This window comes from Hyla sarda, chromosome 4 (assembly GCF_029499605.1).
Source record: "Hyla sarda isolate aHylSar1 chromosome 4, aHylSar1.hap1, whole genome shotgun sequence".
Lineage (NCBI taxonomy): Eukaryota > Metazoa > Chordata > Amphibia > Anura > Hylidae > Hyla > Hyla sarda.
Genome location: NC_079192.1, coordinates 5,264,518 through 5,277,221, shown reverse-complemented (window position 1 = coordinate 5,277,221; position 12,704 = coordinate 5,264,518). Strand labels below are relative to the sequence as shown.

The 12,704-nt window shown below is 44.6% G+C and overlaps 1 protein-coding gene across 1 annotated transcript; it reads right to left on the bottom strand.

Annotated features, from left to right (window-relative positions):
- Positions 1 to 4,781: 4,781 nt before the first annotated feature.
- LOC130367146 (olfactory receptor 1009-like) lies at positions 4,782 to 6,881 on the bottom strand. The gene is made up of 2 exons (XM_056569549.1): positions 6,780 to 6,881; positions 4,782 to 5,723 (listed from the first exon to the last, which is right to left on the bottom strand). Exons 1-2 carry the CDS (start codon positions 6,879 to 6,881, stop codon positions 4,782 to 4,784), a joined length of 1,044 nt encoding a protein of 347 aa, XP_056425524.1.
- Positions 6,882 to 12,704: the final 5,823 nt, after the last annotated feature.

Here is a 12,704-nt window from a genome sequence, read left to right as displayed (position 1 = left end):
CCAAGACTTTGTTAATGAAATTTTTCGTGATCTTTTATACTCCTGTGTTGTTGTATATCTGGACGATATCCTAATTTTTTCTGCCAATCTAGAAGAACACCGCCAGCATGTCCGTATGGTTCTTCAGAGACTTCGTGACAATCAACTCTATGCCAAAATTGAGAAATGTCTGTTTGAATGCCAATCTCTTCCTTTTCTAGGATACTTGGTCTCTGGCCAGGGACTACAAATGGATCCAGACAAACTCTCTGCCGTCTTAGATTGGCCACGCCCCTCCGGACTCCGTGCCATCCAACGCTTTTTGGGGTTCGCCAATTATTACAGGCAATTTATTCCACATTTTTCTACCGTTGTGGCTCCTATCGTGGCTTTAACCAAAAAAAATGCCGATCCCAAGTCTTGGCCTCCTCAAGCGGAAGACGCCTTTAAACGACTCAAGTCTGCCTTTTCTTCGGCTCCCGTGCTCTCCAGACCTGACCCTTCCAAACCCTTCCTATTGGAGGTTGATGCCTCCTCAGTGGGAGCTGGAGCTGTTCTTCTACAAAAAAATTCTTCCGGGCATGCTGTCACTTGTGGGTTTTTTTCTAGGACCTTCTCTCCGGCGGAGAGGAACTACTCCATCGGGGATCGAGAGCTTCTAGCCATCAAATTAGCACTTGAGGAATGGAGGCATCTGCTGGAGGGATCAAGATTTCCAGTTATTATTTACACCGATCACAAGAACCTCTCCTACCTCCAGTCTGCCCAACGGCTGAATCCTCGCCAGGCCCGGTGGTCTCTGTTCTTTGCCCGATTTAATTTTGAAATTCACTTTCGGCCTGCCGATAAGAACATTAGGGCCGATGCTCTCTCTCGTTCCTCGGATGCCTCGGAGGTTGAACTCTCTCCGCAACACATCATTCCTCCTGACTGCCTGATTTCCACTTCTCCAGCCTCCATCAGGCAAACTCCTCCAGGGAAGACCTTCGTTTCTCCACGCCAACGCCTCGGAATCCTCAAATGGGGTCACTCCTCCCATCTCGCAGGTCATGTGGGCATCAAGAAATCTGTGCAACTCATCTCCCGCTTCTATTGGTGGCCGACTCTGGAGACGGATGTTGTGGACTTTGTACGAGCCTGCACTATCTGTGCCCGGGATAAGACTCCTCGCCAGAAGCCCGCTGGTTTTCTTCATCCCCTGCCTGTCCCCGAACAGCCTTGGGCTCTGATTGGTATGGATTTTATTACTGATTTACCCCCTTCCCGTGGCAACACTGTTATTTGGGTGGTCGTTGATCGATTCTCCAAAATGGCACATTTCATCCCTCTTCCTGGTCTTCCTTCAGCGCCTCAGTTGGCTAAACAATTTTTTGTACACATTTTTCGTCTTCACGGGTTGCCCACACAGATAGTCTCGGATAGAGGCGTCCAATTTGTGTCTAAATTCTGGAGGGCTCTCTGTAAACAACTCAAGATTAAATTAAATTTTTCTTCTGCATATCATCCCCAATCCAATGGACAAGTAGAAAGAATTAACCAGGTCTTGGGTGATTATTTACGACATTTTGTTTCCTCCCGCCAGGATGACTGGGCAGATCTCCTTCCATGGGCCGAATTCTCGTATAACTTCCGAGTCTCTGAATCTTCCTCCAAATCCCCATTTTTCGTGGTGTACGGCCGTCACCCTCTTCCCCCCCTCCCTACCCCCTTGCCCTCTGGTCTGCCCGCTGTGGATGAAATTTCTCGTGATCTTTCCATCATATGGAGAGAGACCCAAAATTCTCTCTTACAGGCGTCATCACGCATGAAGAAGTTCGCGGATAAGAAAAGAAGAGCTCCTCCCATTTTTTCCCCTGGAGACAAGGTATGGCTCTCCGCTAAATATGTCCGCTTCCGTGTCCCTAGCTACAAGTTGGGACCACGCTATCTTGGTCCTTTCAAAATTTTGTCTCAGATTAATCCTGTCTCTTACAAACTTCTTCTTCCTCCTTCTCTTCGTATTCCTAATGCCTTTCACGTTTCTCTTCTTAAACCACTCATCATCAACCGTTTCTCTCCCAAATCTGTTCCTCCCACTCCTGTTTCCGGCTCCTCGGACATCTTCTCTGTCAAAGAGATTTTAGCATCTAAGAAGGTCAGAGGGAAAACCTTTTTTTTAGTGGATTGGGAGGGTTGTGGTCCAGAAGAGAGATCCTGGGAACCTGAGGACAACATCCTAGACAAAAGTCTGCTCCTCAGGTTCTCAGGCTCTAAGAAGAGGGGGAGACCCAAGGGGGGGGGTACTGTTACGCCGAGCGCTCCGGGTCCCCGCTCCTCCCCGGAGCGCTCGCTACACTCTCCCCACTGCAGCGCTCCGGTCAGATCCACTGACCCGGGGCGCTGCGATTACGCTTCCAGCCGGGATGCGATTCGCGATGCGGGTAGCGCCCGCTCGCGATGCGCACCCCGGCTCCCGTACCTGACTCGCTCTCCGTCTGTCCTGTCCCGGCGCGCGCGGCCCCGCTCCCTAGGGCGCGCGCGCGCCGGGTCTCTGCGATTTAAAGGGCCACTGCGCCGCTGATTGGCGCAGTGGTTCCAATTAGTGTGTTCACCTGTGCACTTCCCTATATCACCTCACTTCCCCTGCACTCCCTTGCCGGATCTTGTTGCCATCGTGCCAGTGAAAGCGTTTCCTTGTGTGTTCCTAGCCTGTGTTCCAGACCTCCTGCCGTTGCCCCTGACTACGATCCTTGCTGCCTGCCCCGACCTTCTGCTACGTCCGACCTTGCTTCTGTCTACTCCCTTGTACCGCGCCTATCTTCAGCAGTCAGAGAGGTTGAGCCGTTGCTAGTGGATACGACCTGGTCACTACCGCCGCAGCAAGTCCATCCCGCTTTGCGGCGGGCTCTGGTGAAAACCAGTAGTGACTTAGAACCGATCCACTAGCACGGTCCACGCCAATCCCTCTCTGGCACAGAGGATCCACTACCTGCCAGCCGGCATCGTGACAATGGGCTTATTTCATTGCCAGTTTGAGTCAAACCTAGTCGAACCAAACTTGCAATTTCTGAAAAGTTCTGCAAACTCCCTTAACTCTAATCTTGATGTTGCCGGGCCTGCTGAGCAAGGTGTGAGAGGTCTCTATAGGCCCCTTGATTATCTCGAACCATTCCCCAGTTATAGTGCAATTCTCTGATATCTACCACATGGGGTCTGATTATTTGTGGCGCTCCTCCTCCTATTTAGCACATGGTAAGAGGCTTTTGTGGCTCATTTAAATGGGTGGTGGATGGGCTTTCAGACTGCAAACTCTCCGCATGTCACCCAGCCATTTTTGTATTGGGACACAGCCAAATTTAAGGGGCACATCAAAGCTTATGTGATGACGGGGAAACGTATGACTCTGGTGACGTATAGGGAAGCTAGGGAAAAGCTTTGTCTTGCTTACACATCATCCCACCAACTCCTGACAGATGAGGCTGATTGGTTGGCCATTTATGTTGAATGCGAATTGGGGCTTGGCAGGCTGGAGAATTATAGAAAAGACCAGAGGGACACTGACTTCTTTAGATATGGCAATAAATCTGGTGCCTTACTTGCATGCATGGTGGGGAGGGGGTAGGAGCCTTCCCACACATATTCCGGCTTTGCAAACTTCCCAGGGTGTGACTGTTATGGAACTGAAAGATGTCAACAATGTGTTATACTTTTATTTTCAGTCCTTATACTCCTACGACTCGATTTTTGTTGCTAAAGGGAGGGACTGTCTTAATGCCCTGGACTTCAATCTGCAGACGTCAAATGCCCCGATAACTGCTGGAGAAGTATTGATTGTGATCAAATTGTTACCCTCTAACAAGGCCCAAGGTGCGGACGGGTATCCAGGGGAATTTTATATATATATATATATATATATATATATATATATATATATATATATATATATATGATGCAGGAATTTTCTATAGTGGTGCCAGATGTTTTTAATACGATGCTTTCCGATTCCATATTTCTCTCCTTGGGCCAAACAGCCTATATCAAAGCTTTACAGAAACCTGGTAAAGACCCTCTATAAACATGCATGTATAGGCCCATATCGCTGATTAATCCAGACATAAAGATCATCTCCAAACTCCTGGCCAACAGATTAGCTGCCTTTTTGCCTCCACTCATAGGACTTTATCCGATAGGGTTCATTAAGGGGCACTTGTCGGTGACAAATATCCGTACAGTTCTGGCCGTACTAGATATGGTAGCTCATTCACCAACTAGTGCGAGAGTTCCAGACCTCTTTGCATTGGATGCCAAGAAGGCCTTTGACAATGTCAATTGGACCTGGCTTCAGTTGGTGTATTCCACCCCAAAAGCAAAGGTCTACACCCCAGGTTTTTTGTCCCTGCGGGTCACCCTACAGAAGGGCATGAGACAGGGTTGCCCAATATCTCCCCTGCTTTTTGATCTTACCCTGGAACCACTGGCATGGTACTGAGAAATATATCTTCTTTTCCATATTCCTATGGGGTTGGACATGTGAATTAATATATGGTAGATCTGTATGCAGGACAATGGGTAAGATTTAAGACCTATAGACTCTCAGATGGAGGATGTTTAATCGTAATTCTTTCTCGTGGATTTTCTATTTTGTAAAATGGTCTGTTTGGCTTTTCTAGATAGTCTGATGATGGATTGTATTGTACTTGCTTGACTCGTTTCTTTAACAAGCAGAGTTAAAAAAAAAAAATACAAGGTTTTTGAATAAAAGTTCCTGCAAGATCTGGTATTTAATCTACTTGTGCATTTGCTACATATAAATTATAGATGCTTTACCAGATCTCCCACTTATGAAGTGTTTTCTGTATGGCTTTATTAATGTCGTCATTTCTCAGACTGTATATAATAGGGTTGACCAATGGAGTAAAAACAGTATATAGCAGGGAGAGGATTTTACTCATGGTCAATGTTTGTCCTTTTGTTGGGATAACATAAACACTGAACAAAGTCCCATAGAATATGGAGACCACAATGAGGTGGGAGCTACAGGTGGAGAAGGCTTTCTGTCTACCAGTATTAGATGGGATCCTTAGGATTGTTAGAACAATATAAGTATAAGACAATACAATGATGGTGGTTGGAATGAGGACAACTGGGATACTTATTACATACATCTCCAAGTGGACAATGAAAGTGTTAGAACAGGAAAGTTCTAGTAAGGGAATAAAGTCACAAAATAAATGGTCAATGACATTGGGTCCACAGAAGTTTAGCTTTGCTGTTGTTATGGTGTAAATCAAAGTAACAGAAAATCCAGACAACCAACAGATGACGGTCAGTACAACACAATGTCCACTTGTCATGATAGAGGAGTAACGGAGAGGATTACAGATGGCCACATATCTGTCATAAGACATCACAGCGAGGAGGAGACATTCAAATGCTTCTGAGGTGGCAAAGAAATAAAGCTGAGCTATACAACCAATAAAAGTCATAGTCCCCCCATTATTCATTAGGATGTAGAGAAGATTGGGGACAATATCTGTGGATAACAAGATGTCACTGATGGACAGATGTGAGATGAAGAAGTACATTGGGGTGTGGAGGTTCTTGCTGGTGGACACCAGGGTGATGATCAGGAGATTCCCACATATTATCAGATAATAAACCACAAGGAACAGACAGAACAGGAAAAGTCTTAACCCTCGACTGACCTGAAATCCTACGAGAAGGAACTCTGTGACCTCCGTCCTGTTGTTCTCCTGTATGTAGATCTAGGCAGTAGGTATAATGTGTTATAAATCCAGAAGAAATGACTCTTATCATAAGACACAAGACTTAGAGTGACCCCAATATATGACCCATGGATAAATGTTATAACTTATATTGTCTATTATACTATAACTTTATATATTTATATCAGGGACAGAACATCTTGCTGGGTGCTCCTTGTATGCAGCGGTTGGCATCGACCAAAACTTGTCCAAGGAGGAAAATTACAGAAATGAGTCAGATCACTCAGGGCATTGCAGCTTCCTTTGTAAGGGACTGTGTAAGGCAGCAGGACAGTCTGGGGGCCTATGCTGTCAAGTTTCCGCCTATTTCTGATAAATTAAGATTTCCTTTACATAATTTTTACCAGGAAGCAGTATGGAAAAAGGTGATGGGATGCTTTGTACTAAAAACCATGGATCCTGGCATCATGTGGATATTAGGGGATCATGTTATCCCTTACTAGAACATTGTGTAGATAAAGTCTTTGCCCTTCATGGCAGCAGGATCTCCTAATGGCAGTGCCCTCTATCAACAGGATAATGCCCCCGGCCTCACTGTAGACATTCTTTAGTAATGGGGAACATGACAAAGAGGTTAAAATGGTGACTAAGCCCCTAAAATCCCCAGATCCCAATCTGTTTGATCTTCTGTGAGATTTTCTGGAGAAATAAGACCCATCCATGGAGGCCGCACCTCACAACTTACAGGATCTGCTGCTGATACCACATGACACATCACAGGTCTATGGAGTCCGGTCCTCGATGGGTCAGAGATGTTTGACAGTGTGAGGAGGATCTATGTAATATTAGGTTATTTATAGTTATGTCTGATCTGTGTAGATTGTATAATATCTCAGACATTTCCAGTCACCTATAAGAAATCTTTCTCCTGTAATATTATAGAAATGTTACCTACATCAGATATTTCTTTATTCTTCATGTTCAGATGAATATCTCTTCTCATCTCTCTCAGGTCTCCGGGGGGATGGAGGACAATGTTACACAGGAGCAGCGTCAGCTTCTATGACCTCCAGACCCCTGAATGTGAAGCATTACCTGCCGATATTTATCTACAAGATGAAGACAAGGGACCAGGTAGAATAACCCCCTGGAGATATCTCTGCTATCGTCTGATGAGTCTACAGGGTTCTGGTCCATAGAGGAATATAGAAATAAATATGTAATTCATTAACAGATCAAAAAATAGAATTATTTATCTATAAGAATTTGTGAAATATTCAGTTATAAATGACATCATGGGGATAAGGAAGTTCCATTCTCCATTTCATACAGATGGTTCCAAATACAGGAACATCTCTCTCTCTCTCTCTCTCTCTCTCTCTCTCTCTCTCTCTCTCTCTATCTCTCTCTCTCTCTCTCTCTCTCTCTCTCTCTCCCTCTTTCATGACATATTCTACTTTATGGTACTGGTAAATTTTAATTGATACTTGCATCATTTCTTTGTGAAAAATTCAAAAATGTTATGAAAAATGTTAAAATTTAGAATTTTTCTAACTTTGAAGCTCTCTACTTGTAAGGAAAATATACATTCCAAATAAATTATATTTTGATTTACGTATACAATATGTCTACTTTATATTTGCATCATAAAGTTGACATGTTTATACTTTTGTAAGACATCAGAGGGCTTCAAAGTTCTGCAGCAATTTTCCAATTTTTCACAACATTTTCAAAATTGTAATTTTTCAGGGACCAGCTTAGTTTTGAAGTGGATTTGAAGGGCCTTCATATTAGAAATACCCCACAAATGACCCCATTATAAAAACTGCACCCCTCAAAGTATCCAAAATTCAGTAAGTGTGTTAACCCTTTAGGTGTTTTACAGAAATAGCAACAAAGTATAGAAGAAAATTCTAAATCTTCACTTTTTACACTCGCATGTTCTTGTAGACCCAGTTTTTGAATTTTTACAAGTGATAATAGGAGAAAAATCCCCCAAAATTTGTAACCCAAATTCTCTCGAGTAAGTAAAAACCATATATGTGTATGTCAAGTGTTTGGCGGGTGCAGTAGAGAGCTCAGAAGGGAAGGGGCGATAATAGGATTTTGGAGAGTGAATTTTGCTGAAATGGTTTTTGGGGGGCATGTCACATTTAGGAAGCCCCTATGGTGCCAGAACAGCAGAAAACCCCACATGGCATACAATTTTTGAAACTACACCCCTCAAGGCACATAACAAGGGGTCCAGTTAGCCTTAACACCCCACAGGTGTTTGACGACTTTTCGTTAAAATCGGATGTGTAAATGAAAAAAAAATTCAGTGCAGTTTTTCCCCAAATTTACCATTTTTACAAACGGTAATGGGAGAAAATGCCCCCCCAAAACTTGTATACCCATTTCTTCTGAGTATGGAAATACCCCATGTTAGGATGTAAAATGCTCTGCGGGCGAACTAAAATGCTCAGAAGAGAAGGAGCGCCATTGAGCTTTTGGAAAGAGAATTTGTTTGAAATAGTCAGCGGCCATGTTCATTTACAAAGCCCCCCATGGTGCCAGGACAGTGGACCCTCCCACATGTGACCCCATTTTGGAAACTACACCCCTCACAGAATTTAATAAGGGGTGCAGTGAGTATTTACACCCCACTGGCGTTTGACAGATCTTTGGAACAGTGGGATGAGCAAATTAAAAATTAAATTTTTCATTTTCACGGACCACTGTTCCAAAAATCTGCTCACTGCACCCCCTATTACATTACAAGTAGTTTCCAAAATAGGGTCACATGTGGGGGGTCCATTGTTCTGGCACTCTTGGGGCCTTGTAAACACACGTGGCCTTCAATTCCGGACAATTTTTCTCTTCAAAATCCCAATGCGCTCCTTCTCTTCTGAGCATTGTAGTTCGCCTGCAGATCACTTTACATCCTCATGTGGGGCATTTTCTTACTCAGAAGAAATGGGGTTACAAATTTTGGGGGGCTTTTTGTCTACTTTCCCTTGTGAAAATGAAAAATTTAGTGTAACACCAGCATTTTAGTGAAAAAATGTTTTTTGTCATTTTCCCATCCAAATTTAAAGAAAAACTGTCAAACACCTGAGGGGTGTTAAGGCTCACTATACCCCTTGTGCCATTCTGTGAGGGGTGTAGTTTCCAAAATGGGGTCACATGTGGGTATTTATGTTTTTGCATTTATGTCAGAACCACTGTAAAATCAGCCACCCCTGTGCAAATCACCAATTTAGACCTCAAATGTACATGGTGCGCTCTCACTCCTGAGCCTTGTTGTGCGCCCACAGAGCATTTTACACCCACATATGGGGTATTTCCATACTCAGTAGAAATTTTAGGGGTATTTTTTTCCTTTTACTGCTTGTGAAAATAAAAAGTATGGGGCAACACCAGCATATTAGTGTAAATTTTTTTTTTTTTTTACACTAACAGGCTGGTTTAGCCCCCAACTTTTCCTTTTCATAAGGGGTTAAAGGAGAAAAAGCCCCCAAAATTTGTAGTGCAATTTCTCCCGAGTACGGAAATACCCCATATGTGGCCCTAAACTGTTGAAATACGACAGGGCTCTGAAGTGAGAAAGTGCCATGTGCATTTGAGGACTAAATTAGGGATTGCATAGGGGTGGATATAGGGGTATTCTACGCCAGTGATTCCAAAACAGGGTGCCTCCAGCTGTTGCTAAACTCCCAGCATGCCTGGACAGTCAGTGGCTGTCCAGAAATGCTGGGAGTTGTTGTTTTGCAACAGCTGGAGGCTCCATTTTGGAAATACTGTCGTACAATATGTTTTTCATTTTTATTGGGGGGGACAGTGTAAGAGGGTGTATATGTAGTGTTTTACCCTTTATTATGTGTTAGTGTAGTGTAGTGTTTTTAGGGTACATTCGCACTGGCGTGTTACGGTGAGTTTCCCGCTAGGAGTTTGCGCTGCAGCAAAAAATTTGCCGCAGCCCAAACTTGAAGCAGGAAACTTACCGTAAACCTGCCAACCTCCAGCTGTTTCAAAACTACAACTCCCAGAATGTACTGACAGACCGTGGAAGCTGGGAGTTGTACTTTTACAACAGCTGGAGGCACACTGGTTGGGAAATCTTCAGTTAGGTTCTGTTACCTAACTCCCTAAGTATTTTCCAACCAGTGTGCCTTCAGCTGTTGCAAAACTACAACTCCCAGCATGTACTGATCGCCGAAGGGCATGCTGGGAGATGTAGTTATGCAACAGCTGGAAGTACGCAACTACAATTCCCAGCATGTCGAGACATCTGTTTGCTGTTTGGGCATGCTGGGATTTGCAGTTTTGCAACATCTGGAGGGCTACAGTTTATTGACCACTGCACAGTGATCTCCAAACTGTGACCCTCCAGATGTTGCAAAAGTACAAATCCCAACATGCCCAGACAGCAAACAGCTGTTTGGGCATGCTAGGAGTTGTAGTTTTGCAAGATCTGGAGGGATACAGTTTAGAGACCACTGTATAGTGGTCTCAGACTGTAGACATCCAGATGTTGCTAGGCAACTTACCTGCTTCTGTAGGATCCAGGGAGTCGTCCTCTTCTTCCGCATGACATAGCCGCCCGCCGATCACCGTCGCCCGCTGCCTCTTGATGGGTAAGTGGACTGCGGCGCCGATCCCTGTTGGTTTCCCCGTCCTGTCCCTCCTATTGTCGTGGGCAAGACAGGGATAATGAAAGTTCACCCTGTCGCCCCTGATCTGCTATTGGTGGTCGCGTCTAGACCACCAATAGCAGGGATAGAAGGGGTGGCACCTCTGCCATCTCACTCCTATCCCTTCAGGGGGATCATGGGTGTCTTAGACAACCGCAATCCCCCTTATATTCCGGGTGACCATAGATCCCATATGACCCGGAATCGGCGCAAATCGCAAGTGTGAATTCACTTGCAATTTGCGCCGATCGCAGACATGGGTTGGTCTAATGACCCACCTGGGCATTTGCGCGGGGTGCCTGCTGATCGATATCAGCAGTCACCCCAGTCCAGTCCCCGCCCGGTGCGAGGTGGGGACCGAAATTCCCACGCCCCTCGTCCTCAAGTACCAGAACACAAGAGCGTATGCATACGCCCTTCGTCCCCAACAGGTTAAAGGGGTACTCCGGCCTAAGACGTCTTATCCCGGGGGTCCCGCCACTGGGAACCCCCGCAATCTTGCATTCGGCACCCACCTCTTTGAGCTGCACGCCGCGCTGCCAGCTCTCAAATTGACGGGTGCCGACCATGGGGCCGGAGTATCATGACATCACGACTCCGCCCCGTGTGACATCACCCCCACCCCCGCTATGCAAGTCTATGGGAGGGGGCGTGACGGCGATGGCTTCCATAAAAAAGCTTAATCCTTCTAATAATTATCAGTTGCTGAAGTTGAGTTGTTCTTTTCTCTCTGGCAACAGTGCTCTCTGCTTACATCTCTGCTTGTCCCTGGAGTAGAAGAGGTTTTCTATGGGGATTTGCTTCTACTCTGGACAATTCCGGAGACAGGTGTCATCAGAGAGCACTTAGACGGAAAAAAAACCTCAACTTCAGCAGCTCATAAGTACTGAAAGGATTAAGATTTTTAATAGAAGTAATTTACAAATCTGTTTAACTTTCTGGAGGCAATTGATACATAAAAAGGTTTCTTCCTGGATAACCCCTTTAAGTGGTAGTATGACAGGGAGCCATATTCGGCGATAAGATCTAGAGAAGAGCTAATCAAATATGACGAATCCGAATTTGCTATAAATTTCATGAAAAATTCAATTCACAATAAATGCGAATATCGCCGCGATTATTTTGCGCAAATCGCTTCATTAAACTCCATTTAGTGTGATCCAGGCTCCAGGGCATCTAAAATGGCGGATCCACATATGAGGACATGGGGCAAGGAACTCTGGGAAGGTGGGAACAAGGGTAGGCGTGATGACCCTGTATCAAATTCAGGATGCAGCCTATCAGCAGCAAGTCACCCCTGTGATGTCACAGCCCAATATAATCGGCAGCCATATTCCGGCTCGTCACTTCATTCATTACACTGCAGAGAGATAGATCTGTGTTACACAGAAAAGCTTTTTACAGCAGTGTTTCACCTCCTAGTTACATCAGCGTTCTGGTGGACAGAGAGCAGTGCATTTTTGCACAGAAAATAATTTTTACGGCAGCCATTAACCTCCCAGTCACTTTCTACAGCATTTTATTATAGATAGGGGCAGAGAACTGTGTGTTGCCTCATATGTTTGAACAAGCTGGCTCAGCTGTAGTTAGGAGAGTAGGGAGGAATACGTTTTTAACGCAAATGTGTGTCTTTGTTCCACAACATATGGTCTGCTGGTTATACTAGTCTGTAGATGTTATAATACATACCCAGCAGTCCATTCCTATTAGTCTTTGAGAGAAAAAGTGCAATTTTGGGTTTAGTACACAGCGACTGTGTGCTGCAGCACTGTTGTGTATTGCTGGTGTTGTGCACAAATACTTTTTTAAGTGTACCTTAGTGCATTTTTCTGCCCTCATAAGTGCATACCACATACCTACATCTAAGTAGTGTACTATTTTGTTCCTGTTAATCTGTCAAGGGCCTAGATACTGTGAAAGTCCAGGCAAAAGTAATCACTGTCTGGTGTTTTATTCCAATACGTTATTTTTAAGCGTAATGTAGCGCATTTTTCTGCCCTCATAAGTGCATACCACATAACTACATCTAAGTAGTGTTGAACTTGATGAAATGGGTAAATGGATTAGTAGATGAAAATATGTGCCTACTCTTTAGCATTGCCAGGAATATATTAGCATAAGTACAGGACACCGGGGTCCCCTTCTGTACCATGATTCATGATTCACACAGTCTGTACCTGTCTGTACCATGATTCATTATCGAATACGTAACTGAAGTCCACAATGGAAGCCCAGAAGTCCTAAAGTTTGTTGGATTAGAAGGGGTTAACCAAGAACAGGAAATAAAAAAGAAATGTGAAACTCCTGCAACAAGAAATCCGTTAGGGTTCAACCTCTTAAGGACGCC

Excerpts from the sequence above, each read along its gene's own strand:
- LOC130367146 (XM_056569549.1), bottom strand. The coding sequence starts at position 6,881 with ATGGACCAGAACCCTGTAGACTCATCAGACGATAGCAGAGATATCTCC. Across the intron at positions 5,724-6,779 it reads TTGTAGATAAATATCGGCAG|ATCTACATACAGGAGAACAA; the intron begins GTAATGCTTCAC and ends CCTACTGCCTAG.